At 45.6% G+C, this 19,290-nt stretch overlaps 1 protein-coding gene across 3 annotated transcripts in view; it reads right to left on the bottom strand.

Moving 5' to 3' along the window:
- MRTFA (myocardin related transcription factor A) overlaps positions 1-19,290 on the bottom strand; it is a 179,495-nt gene that overhangs the window by 139,940 nt on the left and 20,265 nt on the right. For all 3 annotated transcript variants that reach the window (XM_069737074.1, XM_069737075.1, XM_069737077.1), the window contains exon 2: positions 758-1,013. In XM_069737074.1, the coding sequence (XP_069593175.1) occupies positions 758-965 (208 nt within the window). In that variant the 5' untranslated portion in view covers positions 966-1,013. The remainder of the gene's footprint in view (positions 1-757; positions 1,014-19,290) is intronic.

Raw genomic sequence — 19,290 nt, 5'->3', positions numbered from 1 at the left:
CTATACGTTTACGTTCGCTTACTCAATTCTCGTGTGAACATTTCGTATTCATCACAATCACTGAATCCGTTACAAAACAGGAAGCAGCGGGAGAAATTTAATTTTCATATTTTATTTGAAGGGGTTCTCCACTACTAGGACACTCCCTTCCCAATCTGAAAATGTGCCCATGTTAAAATAAAAACCCTTGTACTCCCCTCCCGTGTTGGCTCCGTTCCAGCAATGTCGGTACTTGGATTCAGGGGACGTTGTGTCACGTGACCCCTGCACCCAATAATTGCTGTGGTCATTGTCCCCACCTTCAGACCTATTGATCATTAGCGGGAAGTCAGAGCTGCGGCTGCCCTCACTCACTCTTGATCACGTATACGTTCAAAAGGCGAGGACGGTTACCATAGCGCTGATTGGGCGCAGGGCTGGCATGACATAACCTCCCCTGAAACCAAGTACTGACACGGCTGGAGTGGCACCGGCATGGGAGACGAGTACAAGGGTTTTTATTTTAACGGGGACATACATTCAGATTGAGAAGGGGTTGTCCCACTAGTAGACAACCTCTTTAATTGTTCAGCTAGTGATCCTCAACCAGGCTGTGTTGGCTAAGCCCTGCAACATATGGTTGGTAGCATCTAGACCTAGCTTTTCCAGAATTGAATAATAAAATGTATACATTGCCAAGTATTTAAAGAAGAACACACGTTACTAAAATAAAACTTTTAGAAAACAATAATCGTAAATTACGTTCTCTATAGGTTACCATTTTTCCGTTCACTGAGCGGTGGAGTTTTCAGTCCGAGAGCAGCAGATGGTAACTCATATCCAGGTTGTAAAGACAATTCTTGCAAATCATTGGCAATTGTCTCACTCTTCGGACTAGGAGCAGAAGGTCTTTCCATTATTAGCAATTCATCCTCCTCCTTGGGCCCTCCTCCACCACGTCCACCCTCGGATGAGGGAGGAGGCATTAGGCCAGGAAGGCTGACAAAATCCACTCTGCTTTAAAATTCTAACTCCTAAAATAAAAGATATGATAATAATTAAGGCAATATTACTAATCTTCAAACAACTGTTTTGCTAATGTCCCAGCAAATAATTCCCACATTCATTCATGAACATAGCCGACTCCTCTCTGAACCAACTTATTGCATATTTATAATTCCCACATTCATTCATGAACATAGCCGATTCCTCTATGAACCAACTTATTGCATATTTATAATTCCCACATTCATTCATGAACATAGCCGATTCCTCTTTGAACCAACTTATTGCATATTTATAATTCCCACATTCATTCATGAACATAGCCGACTCCTCTCTGAACCAACTTATTGCATATTTATAATTCCCACATTCATTCATGAACATAGCCGATTCCTCTATGAACCAACTTATTGCATATTTATAATTCCCACATTCATTCATGAACATAGCCGATTCCTCTTTGAACCAACTTATTGCATATTTATAATTCCCACATTCATTCATGAACATAGCCGACTCCTCTCTGAACCAACTTATTGCATATTTATAATTCCCACATTCATTCATGAACATAGCCGATTCCTCTTTGAACCAACTTATTGCATATTTATAATTCCCACATTCATTCATGAACATAGCCGACTCCTCTCTGAACCAACTTATTGCATATTTATAATTCCCACATTCATTCATGAACATAGCCGATTCCTCTTTGAACCAACTTATTGCATATTTATAATTCCCACATTCATTCATGAACATAGCCGATTCCTCTTTGAACCAACTTATTGCATATTTATAATTCCCACATTCATTCATGAACATAGCCGACTCCTCTCTAAACCAACTTATTGCATATTTATAATTCCCACATTCATTCATGAACATAGCCGATTCCTCTATGAACCAACTTATTGCATATTTAAATTCCTAGAATATTGCGTAGCTTATAGCTCACCTAACACAGATTTGGCCTCTCCCCACAGAGAAACTTTAGCCAGTAGACCAGCACTTGTTTATAAGCAAATATTACAATTTCAATCATTTAGGGAAGGACCATATGAATATGAAATTGTAGAAATGACTGCGGCAATCATTGTTCCAAAATGATCAAAGGGAAAGTATCAGCAGAAAATTACTTCTGTAAAATGTGTTTTCAAAGGGAACGTGTACCCTTTGAAAACGTTATTTACTTGCAGATATAGGGTTAATCTACTATATAATTGTCTAAGGGTCACTTCCGTCTGTCTGTCACGGATATTCATTGGTCGCGGCCTCTGTCTGTCATGGAAATCCAAGTCGCTGATTGGTCGTGACAAAACGCCCATGACCATTGCCACGACTAATCAGCGACGGCCATAGTCTGGCAGCGAAATGGCCGCTGCTTTACCGCCCTGCAGTCAGCGCTGAGCGCTCACACAGGGTTAATGCCAGAGTTAACGGACCGCGGTGTAATGCACTCCGTTAATGCAGCTATTAACCCTGTGTTACCAACTTTTTACTATTGATGCTGCGTATGCAGCACCAATAGTAAAACGATCTAATGTTACAAATAATAATAATAAAAAAAAAAAAGGTTATTCTCACCCTCCGACGAGGCCTGCTGTCCTCGGCAGTGCAAGCGGCAGGTTCCGGTGCCAAGGATGCTATGCGAGAAGGGCCTGCCATGACATCACGGTCATGTGACCACGACGTCATCACAGGTCCTGCGCTCATACCAACCCTGGGACCGGAAGCTGCCGCGTGCACCGCACACAGGCGCCAAGACTTAAAGGGGCCTTCGGAAGGTGAGTATATGTTTATTTTTTATTTTAAGTCTTTTTTAACCGCGGATATAGTGCCCACATTGCTATATACTACTTGGGCCGTGTTACATACTGCGTGGGCTCTGTTATATACTTTACATCTCTCTGTAATTGGAAGAGTGAACCTTTTGAAGATGATTGTGATGCCACAGCTGTTATATGTACTGCATAATTCTCCAATTTGGATTCCGCAGAGTAGGTTCTGTAAAATTAAATCGATGTTTGGCGAGCTAATATGGGGGGGGGGGGGAGCCCAAGGTTTAAACAAGAAACTTTGCAGAGGCCAAAGGCGGAAGGAGGCTTGGTGCTCCCTAACCCTTGGGTATATTTTTTATCAGCACAATGCCAGCATATTGGAGGATGGGGGGAGGAGATGGGAAAGGGGCAATCGCCCAGTAGTTTGAGATATTTGATTGGAAAATGGCCTCTGGGTGAGAGTTTGGAAGGGGGGCAATTTTTGAAACTGGGTTCTCGGTTTCCTACTGTTCTCCTAATTCATAAGGTATGGGAAAAAGTTAAACAGATTAGGGGTGTCACAGGCCTTACCAAATACTCTCCTATATAGGATAATATAAATTTACAAGAATTTAAGCAAATGGAGGATTTGGGCACTGGAGAGAGGCAGGAATTAGAAGGATGGGTCAGCTAATGGGTCAAGGGAGACTTAAGCCATTCGTGGAGTTACAAACAGAATTCCAGTTATCACATTTAAATTTATATCATTATAAAACAATTCAGCATGCGTATCAGTCGCAATGTCGGAGAAAACTTATTGAGAACCAGATTGATATCACGCTGGCTTCCATTTTGGAGAACAGCGGGACAAGGGGGGCAATTTCAGAAGTGTATAGAGATTTATTATTCACCTTTCTAGCCAAACATCCCATCAAGTCTAGAGGGAAATGGAAAGCCGAATTGGGAGAGATAAATGATGATAGATAGGAATCTATTTTAGAATACGTGACTAAGATCTCTATGAGCGAACCGGGGAGGATGTCTCAATTATATGTGATTCATAGAGCTTACAGAACTCCCGATAGACTGTTCAAGATGGGTTTGAGGTCTGATTCCGAGTGTCCACGATGTTCACAGGAACAGGCAGACATGTTACACATGCTGTGGCACTGCCCTGGATTGTCTGCCTTCTGGGCAGTTGTATTGAATTGGACTGAATTGGTATATAGGTGTGTCATTCCCAGAGACCCTTTGGTCTGTATATTAGGTTATGTGGAAGAAATAGCAGCAGTATCTATGGTTAAACTGGCGATTGCTAGATTGTTATTCATAGCAAGGAAATTGATAGCTCGGTTCTGGATCAGGGAGGAGCCTCCAACTAGACGAGACTTTCTTACGCAGGCGGATCATATAATTTTAATAATAAAATAATAATAATAATCTTTATTTTTATATAGCGCTAACATATTCCGCAGCGCTTTACAATTTTCCGCAGCGCTTTACAATTTTGCACACATTATCACTGTCCCCGATGGGGCTCACAATCTAGAATCCCTATCAGTATGTCTTTGGAAAAAAGTATCTAACTAAGAGAAATAAACTCAATGTATTTCAAAAGATATGGCAGCCATGGATAGAACGGAATTAGATTTGTGGGGAGGATGCATAATGCTATAGATGATGTTCATACTATACAATTGTATTTGGATTGGGGAAGAAATATCGGATGGGAAATGAGGATAGCATTAAGGGAGTCTCGAAGGGGGGAGGGATGGGGGGGGAATGGGGGGGAAAGGGGGGGAGTTTTGTTCATAAAAATATATGACTATCTGTGAATAATAGCTTGATGTCATTTGATATAATTGTTTTTCCTTAATAAAAATTTATCTGACTAAAAAAAAAAAACCAGGACATCCTTAACTGGGAAATAGTGGAGGTGCACTCTGAGGTGGGATGCCTGCGACAGTACATGCAATCTACGAGGGGCCGCATTACGGAGGTGGAGTCCCGGGTATTTTGCCTGGAAGACAACTCTGTGCCCATGGAAACTAAATTGACGAAAGTGGCTGGTTCTATAAATGCCTGGAAGCAAAAAGGTGGACGACCTGGAAAATAGACTACGTCAAAATAATATCCGCATTATTGGGCTCCCAGAACGCTCAGAGGGTCAGCAACCGTAACAATTCCTGGAGAATTGGCGTAACCCCTTAGTGACAGAGCCAATTTGGTACTTAATGACCGAGCCAATTTTTGCAATTCTGACCACTGTCACTTTATGAGGTTATAACTCTGGAACGCTTCAACGGATCCCGCTGATTCCGAGTTTGTTTTTTCGTGACATATCGTACTTCATGTTAGTGGTAACATTTCTTCGATATTACTTGCGATTATTTATGAAAAAAACGGAAATATGGCGAAAATTTTTTAAATTTTGCAATTTTCAAACTTTGTATTTTTATGCCCTTAAATCAGAGAGATATGTCATGAAAAATAGTTAATAAATAACATTTCCCACATGTCTACTTTATATCAGCACAATTTTGGAAACAAATTTTTTTTTTAAAAGTTGACCAGCAATTTCTCATTTTTACAACACCTTTTTTTTTTTTTTTTAGGGACCACATCACATTTGAAGTCATTTTGAGGGGTCTATATGATAGAAAATAACCAAGTGTGACACCATTCTAAAAACTACACCCCTCAAGGGTCTCAAAACCACATTCAAGAAGTTTATTAACCCTTTACGTGCTTCACAGGAACTGAAACAATGTGGAAGGAAAAAATGAACATTTAACTTTTTTTTGCAAACATTTTAATTCAGAACCATTTTTTTTATTTTCACAAGTGTAAAAACAGAAATGTAACCATAAATTTTGTTATGCAATTTCTCCTGAATACGCCAATACCCCATATGTGGGGGTAAACCACTGTTTGGGCGCACCACAGAACTTGGAAGTGAAGGAGCGCTGTTTGACTTTTTCAATGCAGAATTGGCTGGAATTGAGATCAAACGCCATGTCACGTTTAGAGAGCCCCTGATGTGCTTAAACAGTGGAAACCCCCCCACAAGTGACACCATTTTGTAAACTAGACCCCTTAAGGAACTTATCTAGATGTGTGGTGAGCACTTTGAACCCTCAAGAGCTTCACAGAAGTTTATAACGTAGAGCCGTGAAAATAAAAAAATCGCATTTGTTTACACAAAAATGATCTTTTTGCCCCCAAATTTTTATTTTCACAAGGCTAACAGGAGAAATTAGACCACAAAAGTTGTAGTGCAATTTCTCCTGAGTACGTCGATACCCAATATGTGGGGGTAAACCACTGTTTGGGCGCACCGCAGAGTTGGAAGAGGAGGAGTGCCGTTTTACTTTTTCAATGTAGAATTGTCTGTAATTGAGATCGGACGCCATGTCGTGTTTGGAGAGCCCCTGATGTGCCTAAACAGTAGAAACCCCCCACAAGTGACCCCATTTTGGAAACTAGACCCCCCAAGGAACTTATCTAGATGTGTGGTGAGAACTTTGAATGCCCAAGTGCTTCACAGAAGTTTAGAATGCAGAGTCGTGAAAATAAAAAAATATTTTTTTTTCCACAAAAAAGATTTTGTAGCCCCCAAGTTTTTATTTTCACAATGGTAACAGGAGAAATTGGACCACTAAAGTTGTTGTCCAATTTATCCCGAGTACGCTGATGCCCCATATGTGGGGGTAACCCACTGTTTGGGCGCACAGCAGAGCTCAGAAGGGAGGGAGCACCATTTGACTTTTTGAGCGCAAAATTGGCTGTCGTGTTTGGAGACCCCCTGATGTACCTAAACAGTGGAAACCCCCCAATTCTAGCTCCAACCCTAACCCCAACACACCCCTAACCCTAATCCCAACCTGATCCATAATCCTAATCACTAACCCTAACCATAATCACAACCCTTACCCCAAAACAACCCTAATGTCAACCCTAACCATAACCCTAATCAAAACCCTAAATCCAACACACCCCTAATCCTAATCTCAACCCTAACCTCAAACCTAACCCTAATCCCAATACACCCCTAATCACAACCCTAACCTTAACCCTAATCCCAAACCTAACCCTAATCCCAAGCGTAACCCTAATGCCAACCCTAACCCTAATACCAACTCTAATCCAAACCCTAACCCTAATCCCAAATCTAACCCTAACTTTAGCCCCAACCCTAGCCCTAAGGCTACTTTAACACTTGCGTCGTTTGGCATCCGTCGCAATCCATCGTTTTGGACAAAAAACGGATCCTGCAAATGTGCCCGCAGGATGCGTTTTTTGCCCATAGACTTGTATTGCCGACGGATCGTGACGGATGGCCACACGTCACGTCCGTCGTGCACTGGATCAGTTGTGTTTTGGCGGACCATCGGCACAAAAAACGTTCAATGTAACTTTTTTTGTACGTCGCATCCGCCATTTCTGACCGCGCATGCGTGGCCGTAACTCCGCCCCCTCCTCCCCAGGACATAGATTGGGCAGCGGATGCTCACACAATTTTCACAACGTGCGTCGGTATGTCGGGCCGACGCATTGCGACGGCCCCGTACCGACGCAAGTGTGAAAGAAGCCTAACCCTAAATTTAGCCCCAACCCTAACCCTAAATTTAGCCCCAACCCTAACCCTAAACTTAGCCCTAGCCCTAACCCTAACCCTAGCCCCTAACCCTAGCCCTAACCCTAGCCCTAATTTTAGCCCCAACTGCTCTTCTCCTGCCGGCCGGCAGATGGCGATAGATGGCGGGCGCACTGCGCATGCGCCCGCCATTTTCTTTTCCCCGGCAGCCAGGAGGAGCAGCAGGAGGACCAGGGAGACCGGTAAGTATAATAGGGTCCCCGAATCCCCCTATTTCTCTGTCCTCTGATGTGCGATCACATCAGAGGACAGAGAATTACACTTTGCTTTTTTTTTTTTTTTTTGCGGTCGCCGGTAAACAGTTAATTACCGGCGATCGCAAAACAGGGGTCGGTAAAACCGACCCCGATCATGTTCTTTGGGGTCTCGGCTACCCCCGGCAGCCGAGACCTTAAAGATTCTCCCGATGCCGGCCGGCGGGCGCACTGCGCATGCGCCAGCCATTTTGAAGATGGCGGCGCCCATCGGGAGCCACGAGGAGCACCGGGGGAGACAGGTAAGTATTGGGGGCTACCTGGGACCCCATTTCTCTGTCCTCTGATGTGCAATCACATCGGAGAACAGAGAAATTAAAAAGAAATCGCATTTTGTTTTTTTTTTGCGATCGCCGGTAAACGGTTAATTACCGGCGATCGCAAATGCGGGGTCGGTAAACCCCCCCCCCCCCCCCCGAATCATGTTCTCTGGGGTCTCGGCTACCCCCGGCAGCCGAGACCCCGGAGAAAATCCGACTCTGGGGGGCGCTATTTACTTTTTCCACAGCGCCGTTAATTAACGGCGCTGTGGTTTAAGTACCCTTAGCGGCCGCCGTTAAAAGGCGTATCTGCGGTCGTTAAGGGGTTAAAGATACTTTGGGAGAAGAATTCTTCTCTACCTTCTCTGTGGAAAGGGCTCATCACAGAGAACCAACAAAACCTCTTCCCCCGGGCGCCCCACCGAGACACTTTTTGGCGCGCCTTTTGAATTGCAGGGATAGAGATGCAGTGCTCCGCAAGGCAAGACAAAAAAAGCCCCATAAAATTTAATAATGCCACTATATCAATATTCCTTGATTTCTCTATGGAATTGCAGAAACAACGTGCCCAATTCATGGAGATAAAGAAACAACTCAGGGAAAACAACATTTTATATTCAATGATTTATCCAGCACGTCTCAAGATTATTTACAAGGGTTCTTCCTCTTTCTTTATAACCCCAGCAGAAGAAGAAGATTGGATGTGATCTCATGTGGGAGTGAATGGGGGGAATCCTAAATTACCTGCCGTCTTTACATATAGACACTCCGGAAATGGAACACTTTCACTGGGTTTTCTTCTCCTTTTACAGCTATATGAAAAAGTTTGGGCACCCCTATTAACCCCTTCCCGACCCATGACGCCACGTAGGCGTCATGAAAGTCGGTGCCAATCCGACCCATGACGCCTATGTGGCGTCATGGAAAGATCGCGTCCCTGCAGATCGGGTGAAAGGGTTAACTCCAATTTCACCTGATCTGCAGGGACAGGGGAAGTGGTACTTTAGCCCAGGGGGGGTGGCTTCACACCCCCCCCCCCCCCCGTGGCTACGATCGCTCTGATTGGCTGTTGAAAGTGAAACTGCCAATCAGAGCGATTTGTAATATTTCACCTAAAAAACTGGTGAAATATTACATTCCATCCATGGCCGATGCTGCAATATCATCGGACATGGCTGGAAACACTAGTGTACAAACCCCCCCCCCCCCCCACGATCTCCTCCCCGGTCCTCCGTTCTGTGGTCCGCTCCCCTCCGCCGTCCTGTCTGCTCCCCCGTCCTCCTGCCGCTCCCCCCCGTGCTCCGATGCCACCCCCCATGCTCAGATCTCCCCCCTTATACTTACCGGGCCTCCCAGTGTCCGTCCGTCTACTCCCTGGGCACATGCGCGGTGCGCCCGCCGAATCTGCCGGCCGGCAGATTCGTTCCAAGTATATTTTGATCACTGTGATATAACCTATCACAGAGATCAAAATAAAAAAAAAATAGTAAATGACCCCCCCCCCCCTTATCACCCCAATAGGTAGGGCCAATAATAAAATAAAGAAAATGTATATTTTTCCTTTTTCCACTAGGGTTAGAACTAGGGTTAGGGTTAGGGCTAGGGTTAGAACTAGGGTTAGGTTTAGGGTATTTGCACACGGTGCGGATTTGGCTGCGGATCCGCAGCGGATTGACCGCTGCGAATTCGTAGCAGTTTTCCATCAGGTTTACAGTACCATGTAAACCTATGGAAAACCAAATCCGCTGTGCCCATTGTGCGGAAAATACCGTGCGGAAACGCTGCGTTGTATTTTCCGCAGCATGTCAATTTTGTGCGGACTCCGCAGCGTTTTACACCTGTTCCTCAATAGGAATCCGCAGGTGAAATCCGCACAAAAAACACTGGAAATTTGCTGTAAATCCGCAGGTAAAACGCAGTGCCTTTTACATGCAGATTTTTCAAAAATCATGCGGAAAAATCTCACACGAATCCGCAACGTGGGCACATAGCCTTAGGGTTAGGGTTGGAATTAGATTTAGGGTTGGAATTAGGGCTAGGGTTGGAAATAGGATTAAGATTAGGCTTGTGGTAAGGGTTATGGATAGGGTTAGGGGTGTGTTGGGGTTAAAGTTGTGGTTAGGGTTGGGATTAGGGTTAGGATTAGGGTTGGGATTAGGGTTACGGGTGTGTTGGGGTTAGGGTTGTGGTTAGGGGTGTGTTGGGGTTAGGGTTCTGATTAGGGTTATGGCTACAGTTGGAATAAGGGTTAGGGGTGTGTTGGGGTTAGTGTTGAAGTTAGAATTGAGGGGTTTCCACTGTTACGGCACATCAGGGGTCTCCAAATGCAACATGGCGCCATCATTGATTCCAGCCAATCTTGCGTTCAAAAAGTCAAATGGTGCTCCCTCCCTTCCGAGCCCCGACGTGCGCCCAAACAGTGGTTTACCCCCATAAATGGGGAACCAGCGTACTCAGGACAAACCGGGCAACAATTACTGGGGTCCAATTTCTCCTGTTACCCTTGCGGAAATAAAAAATTGCTTGCTAAAACATAATTTTTGAGGAAACAAAAATTATTTTTTATTTTTACGGTTCTGCGTTATAAACTTCTGTGAAGCACTGGGGGGTTGAAAGTGCTCACGACTAACTAGATAAGATCCTTGGGGGGTCTAGTTTCCAAAATGGGGTCACTTGTGGGGGGTTTCTACTGTTTAGGCACATCAGGGGCTCTGCAAACGCAACGTGACGCCCGCAGACCATTCCATCAAAGTCTGCATTTCAAAACGTCACCAATTCCCTTCTGAGCCCCGACGTGTGCCCAAACAGTGGTTTACCCCCACATATGGGGTATCAGCGTACTCAGGAGAAACTGGACAATAACTTTTGGGGGGCAAATTTCTCCTGTTACCCTTGGGAAAATAAAAAATTGTGGGCTAAAAAATCATTTTTGAGAAAAGAAATTTTTTTTTTATTTTCATGGCTCTGCGTTATAAACTTCTGTGAAGCACTTGGGGGTTCAAAGTGCTCACCACACATCTAGATTAGTTCCTTTGGGGGTCTAGTTTCCAAAATGGGGTCATTTCTGGGGGATCTCCAATGCTTAGGCACACAGGGGCTCTCCAAACGTGACATGGTGTCCACTAATGATTGGAGCTAATTTTCCATTTAAAAAGCCAAATGGCGTGCCTTCCCTTCCGAGCCCTGCCGTGTGCCCAAACAGTGGTTTACCCCCACATATGAGGTATCGGCGTACTCGGGAGAAATTGCCCAACAAATTTTAGGATCCATTTTATCCTATTGCCCATGTGAAAATGAAAAAATTGAGGCGAAAAGAAAGTACTTTTTCATTTTTACAGATCAATTTGTGAAGCACCTGAGGGTTTAACCCCTTAATCCCATATGACGTACTATACCGTCGAGGTGGGGTGGGCTTTAATTCCCACCGACGGTATAGTACGTCATAGGCGATCGGCCGCGCTCATGGGGGAGCGCGGCCGATCGCGGCCGGGTGTCAGCTGCCTATCGCAGGACCGCCCCCGGCACATTAACCCCCGACACACCGCGATCAAACATGATCACGATGTGCCGGCGGTATAGGGAAGCATCGCGCAGGTAGGGGGCTCCCTGCGGGCTTCCCTGAGCCCCCCGCAGCAACGCGATGTGAACGCGTTGCTGCGAGGGTCTCCTACCTCCTTCCTCCTTGCTGGACCCGGATCCAAGATGGCCGCGGCATCCGGGTCCTGTAGGGAGGGAGGTGGCTTCACAGAGCCTGCTCAGAGCAGGCACTGTGAAGCCTGCAGTGCTGCATGTCAGATCGGTGATCTGACAGAGTGCTGTGCAAACTGTCAGATTATCGATCTGTGATGTCCCCCCCCCCTGGGACAAAGTAAAAAAGTAAAAAAAAATTTTTCCAAATGTGTAAAAAAAATAAAAAAATATTCCTAAATAATGAAAAAAAACCAAATATTATTCCCATAAATACATTTCTTTATCTAAATAATAAAAAAAAACAATAAAAGTACACATATTTAGTATCGCCGCGTCCGTAACGACCCGACCTATAAAACTGGCCCACTAGTTAACCCCTTCAGTAAACACCGTAAGGGGAAAAAAAAAAAAAAACACGAGGCAAAACACAACGCTTTATTATCATACCGCCGAACAAAAAGTGGAATAACACGCGATCAAAAAGACAGATATAAATAACCATGGTACCGCTGAAAGCGTCATCTTGTCCCGCAAAAAATATAGTTCTTACCGATAACGGTATTTCTCTGAGCCCATGACGGCACCACGGAGAGGGGATCCGCCCACCAAGGACAGGAAACCTACAGATAAAAAGCGGTAACACTCTCCCGCATCAGTTGTTTTACATAGAAAACGATGGGAGACTACTAAAACATTTGTTAGTTTTAACTGTTTAGCATAACGAGATACCGCGTGACTTTAAAAACTATGATTAGACTATGGCACTATGTTGATGTGTGCACCCACAAGTGAAGGGAGGGAATGTACGGGTGTCGTCATGGGCTCAGAGAAATACCGTTATCGGTAAGAACTATATTTTTCTCTGTCGCCCATGACGGCACCACGGAGAGAATTGCATAGACAGTACATTCAGGGAGGTAGCACCGCTTCTAGAACCCTTTTACCGAAGGTAAGGTCTGAAGAAGAGATTAGGTCCAATCTATAGTGCCTATAGAATGTGGATGGTGAGGACCAGGTAGCAGCTCTACATATCTGGTCAATAGAAGCTCCGGCCTTCTCCGCCAAAGAAGTTGCCACTGCCCTTGTCGAGTGAGCCTTGACCTCCCCGGGAACGGACATTCCACTTGCCGAGTATGAAAGGCTGATGGCGTCCGTGATCCATCTTGCTATGGTGGCTTTGGATGCTTTTTTCCCCTTCCGGGGACCCTGGAAACACACAGAGAGGGATCCTCCCTACTCTCTCTAGTGACTTCTAGGTATTGTAAGAGACATCTTCTTACATCTAGTGTATGTAATATTTGTTCCTCCTTATTTTTAGGGTTGGGACAGAAGGAGGGGAGAGATATCTCTTGAGACCTGTGAAACTTCGAAGCCACTTTCGGGAGATATGCTGGGTCTATTTTTAAAATGACCCTATCCTCTAAAAATTGTGTGTAAGGGGGGTTAGCTGAAAAAGCCTGTAAGTCGCTAACCCTACGGGCCGATGTGAGGGCGACTAACAGGGCGGTTTTGAGAGACAGGTTTTTTATTGAAGTTTCGTGTAATGGTTCAAAGGGTGGACTAGTTAGGGCTTTAAGGACCAAGTTTAAGTCCCATTGAGGAACAACTTTTACTGGAAGAGGCCTCGATCTCCCAGCTGCTCTGATGAATCTAGTGACCCACCTGTTTGAAGCTAAATCAAAATTAAATAGGGCTCCCAATGCTGCCACGTGAACTTTTAGGGTACTAGTGGCTAAACACATCTCCAACCCATTTTGTAGGAACTCTAATATGGAATTAAGGGGAATTTTTTTCCCTATTTTCGCACCTGATGATGAAAGAAACTTTTTCCATATCTTTCCATACTGTTTCGTTGTAACCGGCTTCCTACTTTGTAACAAAGTTGAGATTAACCCCAGAGAGAACCCTCTGCTTTCTAATAGTTTCCTTTCAAGAGCCAAGCTGTCAAGTGCAAATTCTTGACTTGCGGATGATGGACTGGGCCCTGTGACAGTAGATCTTGGAGGTCTGGTAATACCCATGGGTCGGATATTGACATTTTCCTCATCCAAGAGAACCAAGGTCTCTTCGGCCAGAACGGGGCTATTAAGATGACAAGCGCCCCGTCCTCCCGAATCTTCCTCAGCACTGCCGGAATCAGAATAAGAGGAGGGAAGGCATAGACCAGTTGGTGCCCCCAAGACATCAGAAATGCGTCCACTACTACCGGGTTCCCCAGGGGAGATAGGGAGCAAAAGGAGACTACTTATTTGTTTAGGTGGCTCGCAAAGAGATCTATTTTGGGTATGCCCCATTTTTCTGTGATCTGGGTAAATATCGCCTGATTTAGTTCCCATTCTCCCTGTTTTAGGCTGGAATGACTGAGGAAGTCTGCTTTGTAATTGTCTACTCCCTTTATGTGCAGGCTTGTTAGGGATAGAAGGTTGCTCTCGGCTATTTGTAGGATTGACTTGGTCACTTCCATTAGATTTTTGGAACGGGTGCTCCCTTGGTGATTTAGGTATGATACCACCACCCGGTTGTCCGACATCACCCTTACGTGGTGAGAGTGAAGGACCCCCAAGAATTCCTGAAGGGCAAATTTGACCGCAAGAAGTTCCTTCATATTGGAAGATTTGTTTGCTAGTGTCGGAGACCAAATGCCCATGGCTACTAGATCGCCCAGATGAGCCCCCCACCCTGAGGGACTTGCGTCCGTAGTCAGGACCTTTGAGATCTGAATTACCCATGGGACTCCCTAGGAAAGATTTTCCTGCGATGTCCACCATGTTAGAGAGTGATTGGTGTGAGGAGATAGTGTTAACCGCCCGTCTAAATGCCCCCATAGATGGATTTGCTCTGACAATATCTGCCATTGGAGATCTCTTGAATGTAGCTGGGCCCACTGGACCGCGGGGATGCAAGAAGTCATGGAGCCTAAGAGGGACATGGCCTGGCGGAGTGTTATGGAGGGGAGAGATTGAATTCTCGATACTAAACTTTTTAGTTTCTGTATTTTGTTCCCCGGGAGCCGACATTCCATTTTTTTGGAATCTAGGGTGAGACCTAGGTACTCCTGGACCTGAGAAGGCATTAATCTGGATTTTTCTATGTTTATTAGCCAACCCAATTCCTTTAAGGAATTTATCACTATTGCCAGCTGATTCTCGCAATGTTGCGGGGAAGAGCCTATCACCAGAAAATCGTCCAGATATGGTACAATCAAGGTATTTTCTTCCCTGAGGTGAGCCATTACCTCCGCAATCAGTTTTGTGAAAACCCTCGGGGCTATGGCTAGACCAAACGGTAGAGCTGAGAACTGGAAGTGACTTAGGACTCCCCTGATGTGAACCGCCATCCTGAGGAATCTCTGGTGATCCTTGTGTATTGGGATAATACGCGTCCTTCAGGTCTAGGACCACCATGAAGCATTGAGGAAACAGCATTTTGATAGATGACTTTATTGTTTCCATCTTGAATGCTTGAACCTCTAGGTAATCGTTTAGGTTTTTCAGGTTTATAATGGTCCTGAAGGAACCGTCTGTTTTTTTTCTCAGGAATAGAGGGGAATAGTAGCCTTGCCCTCTTTCTTGTGGGGGAACCTCCAGGAGTACTCCCTTCTTTACTAACCCGATGACTTCGTTTTCTAGTACCAATTGCTCTTCTGCTGAAGACCTTGTAGATGTCATCGTAAAAGAGGGACGAGGGCATCTTTTGAACGTTAACCTCAGTCCTGATTCTATGATGTTCAGTATCCAATGACTGGAGGTAATCCTTTCCCAGGCTGGGAGAAAGAGAGATAGTCTTCCTCCCACCTGGGGCGAACCTTCATTGTGAAGGTTTCTTGCTATCGTTGGGGTTTTTGTTGAAGATGAATCCCTTATTTTTGTTCCTCGTATCTTCCCATTTTCCCTGGCCTCTCCCCGGGTTCTTACGGAAAAACCTCTTGTTCCGAAAGGGCTTCCGATAAGAGGGGAGGCCCAGAGAGGGAAAGGACTTATTGCTGTCCCGCTTTTTCCAGGATGTCGTCTAAGGTAGATCCGAACAAAAATTCTCCTTCGCAGGGGATGGTACACAATTTCGTTTTTGTTTGCAAGTCGCCTGGCCAGTTCTTAAGCCAGAGGGCGCGCCTGGCTTAGCAAACACTGCTGACCTGGCGGCTAATCTGATGGAGTCGGCCGAGGCGTCAGCCAGAAAAGCCGCAGCCCCCCTCATTACTGGTAAGGTGTTCAGTATTGAGTCCCGGGAAGTTTTCCCTTTTAATTGACCCTCTAGTTGATTAAACCAAATCATTAGGGAGCGGGATGTACATGCAGCTGCTACTGCTGGTTTTAGACCTCCTCCCGCTGCCTCCCAGGAGCCTTTGAGGAAGGCGTCCGCCTTCTTGTCCATAGGGTCTTTTAGGACCCCCATATCTTCGAACGGGAGAGCGAATTTCTTTGAAGCCTTAGCTATGGCTACATCTAACTTGGGGGCTTTCTCCCAAAAGGAGCAGGATTCATCCTCGAAGGGGTATTTCCTTTTTGGAGTTAGAGTCTTTTTCATGGGTTTTTTCCATTCTTTTTTAATTAAAGCCGCAATTGCGTCATTAAGCGGAAAAGCCGTTCTCTTTTTTTGTTCTAGACCCCCAAACATGATGTCCTGCACAGATTATTTAGGGTGGGAGTCTACTAACCCCATAGTATTTCTCACTGCTTTTATGAGACCATCGGTGTCTTCTAGTGGGAAACAGTTGTGCTTGCCGCCCCCACCCCTGGAAGAAGAGGATGATGAAGATGAGGAGGAGGAGTTAGAGGATACTGAACTCGCACTATCGCTGTAAGTTTTTGATGCCGGAGACGGGGACCTGTATCTGGTCTTCCTCCGTTTTTTTTCACTTTTTAGTGATCTAAAGGTGTCTTCCACTTGCTCCTTAATCAGATTTTTTAGATCAGCTGCAAACCCGGGAAGACTTTCGGATACTGTTTGCTGAATGCAAGTATTACATAATCTCTTCTTCCAGGCGGGTGGAAGATCTTCTCTACAGATGGCACAGATTATATGCTTGGTTTTACCTAAGCTTTTCCTCCCCTAAAAGAGACAAATAATAAACTTACGGTCTCTGACTTTCACGAAGATCACTTACCACCTCCAGGACCCATAAATACCGGTTAGGGTTTCTCTGCCTCTGGCTTTTTCCCCGACGCCGTACTGGACTCCTTACTGTGTTGGGACCTTTGGCGTTCTTTGCTGCTGGTGTCCTGGTATCCTTTCTGTTGTCGCCGTTTTTGCTGCTGCGGCGATGCTATAGGTGGAGGTGATTCTGGCAAAGGTGATGCCGGGTCGCTCATACTGCTGCTGGCCTGCGGTCGCTGCCCTAATAATGCGCGATGCGCTGGTGCTGCGGCGACTAGTAGCTCCTGAGGCTCCTGCTGATAATACTGCAGAGCCACTGGGAGATTGTAACTACTCCCATTTAAAGATTTCCCGCCGCTCTTTTTTTTTTTTTTCCTCTCCCGGCGCCTGCGCAGTAGCTCCTAGTGGCGGCGAGGAGCGCCGAACGCCGGCGCCAGCGCAGACGAGCTTCTGCGGCGCCTGTGCAGAACAATTCTGGGCGCGCGAGCGGCAATACACCGCCAGCGCCTGCGCGGAAGATCCTGCCGCATCGCGAGACCAGCGCATTCCCGGGCATGCGCCTTACTTTCAAGATGGCGCCGGGAGTGCAGATATGGCGCTGCTGACCGGAGCCCCCGGTCCTATGCAGTCCCCTAACGCGCGGCTCTGCACGCCGGATGGCGGTACAGTGTGCAGACTGACGCTTCCTGGGGAGGGCCGCGCCGCACCTCCCGCAACCACAGAGGGACCCCCCTGGATGTTGCCGCTGCTGCATCTTACCTGGGGAGGTGACCGCGAACTCCTTGTCACCTCCCCCGCACACCCTAGAGGCCTACTAGACCCCAGCGGTGGCGCTTCGGGTCACCACCCCAGCCAAGGCAGATGGACCCCAGCTGCCTGAGTCGGACTGGTTGGCCCTGGAATTCCCACGTCGATCTGGTAAGTCCGTAGGTCTCCCATCAAGGACAGGAAACCAACTGATGCGGGAGAGTGGTACCGCTTTTTTATCTGTAGGTTTCCTGTCCTTGGTGGGCGGATCCCCTCTCCGTGGTGCCGTCATGGGCGACAGAGAAAAATGAGCCGCCATACAGCATCATCAGCGAAAAAATAAAAAAGTTATAGTCCTGAGAATAAAGCGATGCAAAAATAATTATTTTTTCTATAAAATAGTTTTTATCGTATAAAAGCGCCAAAACATAAAAAAATGATTTAAATGAGGTATCGCTGTAATCGTACTGACCCGAAGAATAAAACTGCTTTATCAATTTTACCAAACGCGGAACAATATAAACGCCTCCCCCAAAAGAAACTCATGAATAGCTGGTTTTTGGTCATTCTGCCTCACAAAAATCGTAATAAAAAGCGATCTAAAAATGTCACGTGCCCTAAAATGTTACCAATAAAAACGTCAACTCGTCCCGCAAAAAACAAGACCTCACATGACTCTGTGGACCAAAATATGGAAAAATTATAGCTCTCAAAATGTGGTAACGCAAAAAATATTTTTTGCAATGAAAAGTGTCTTTCAGTGTGTGACGGCTGCCAATCATAAAAATCTGCTAAAAAACGGCTATAAAAGTAAATCAAACCCCCCTTCATCACCCCCTTAGTTAGGGAAAAATTAAAAAAATGTATTTATTTCCATTTTCCCATTAGGCTTAGGGTTAGGGTTAGGGCTAGGGTTAAAGTTAGGGTTAGGGTTGGGGCTAAAGTTACGGTTAGGGTTTAGATTACATTTACAGTTGGGAATAGGGTTGGGATTAGGGTTAGGGGTGTGTCAGGGTTAGAGGTGTGGTTAGGGCTACTGTTGGGATTAGGGTTAGGGGTGTGTTTGGATTAGGGTTTCAGTTATAATTGAGGGGTTTCCACTGTTTAGGCACATCAGGGGCTCTCCAAACGCGACATGGCGTCCGATCTCAATTCCAGCCAATTCTGCGTTGAAAAAGTAAAACAGTGCTCCTTCCCTTCCGAGCTCTCCCATGTGCCCAAACAGGGGTTTACCCCAACATATGGGGTATCAGCGTACTCAGGACAAATAGGACAACAACTTTTGGGATCCAATTTCTCCTGTTACCCTTGGGAAAATACAAAACTGGGGGCTAAAAAATATTTTTTGTGGGAAAAAATAGATTTTTTATTTTCAAGGCTCTGCGTTATAAACTGTAGTGAAACACTTGGGGGTTCAAAGTTCTCACAACACATTTAGATGAGTTCCCTGGTGGGTCTAGTTTCCAATATGGGGTCACTTGTAGGGGGTTTCTACTGTTTAGGTACATTAGGGGCTCTGCAAACACAATGTGACACCTGCAGACCATTCCATCTAAGTCTGCATTCCAAATGGCGCTCCTTCCCTTCCGAGCCCTCCCATGCGGCCAAACAGTGGTTCCCCCCCCACATATGGGTATCAGCACATTCAGGACAAATTGGACAACAACTTTTGGGGTCGAATTTCTCTTCTTACCCTCGGGAAAATACAAAACTGGGGGCTAAAAAATAATTTTTGTGGGAAAAAATTTTTGTTTTATTTTTACGGTTCTGCATTATAAACTTCTGTGAAACGCTTGGTGGGTCAAAGTGCTCACCACACCTCTAGATAAGTTCCTTAGGGGGTC

Source organism: Ranitomeya imitator, chromosome 8 (assembly GCF_032444005.1).
Source record: "Ranitomeya imitator isolate aRanImi1 chromosome 8, aRanImi1.pri, whole genome shotgun sequence".
NCBI classification, from domain to species: Eukaryota; Metazoa; Chordata; class Amphibia; order Anura; family Dendrobatidae; genus Ranitomeya; species Ranitomeya imitator.
This window is presented reverse-complemented; position numbering and strand designations above follow the sequence as displayed.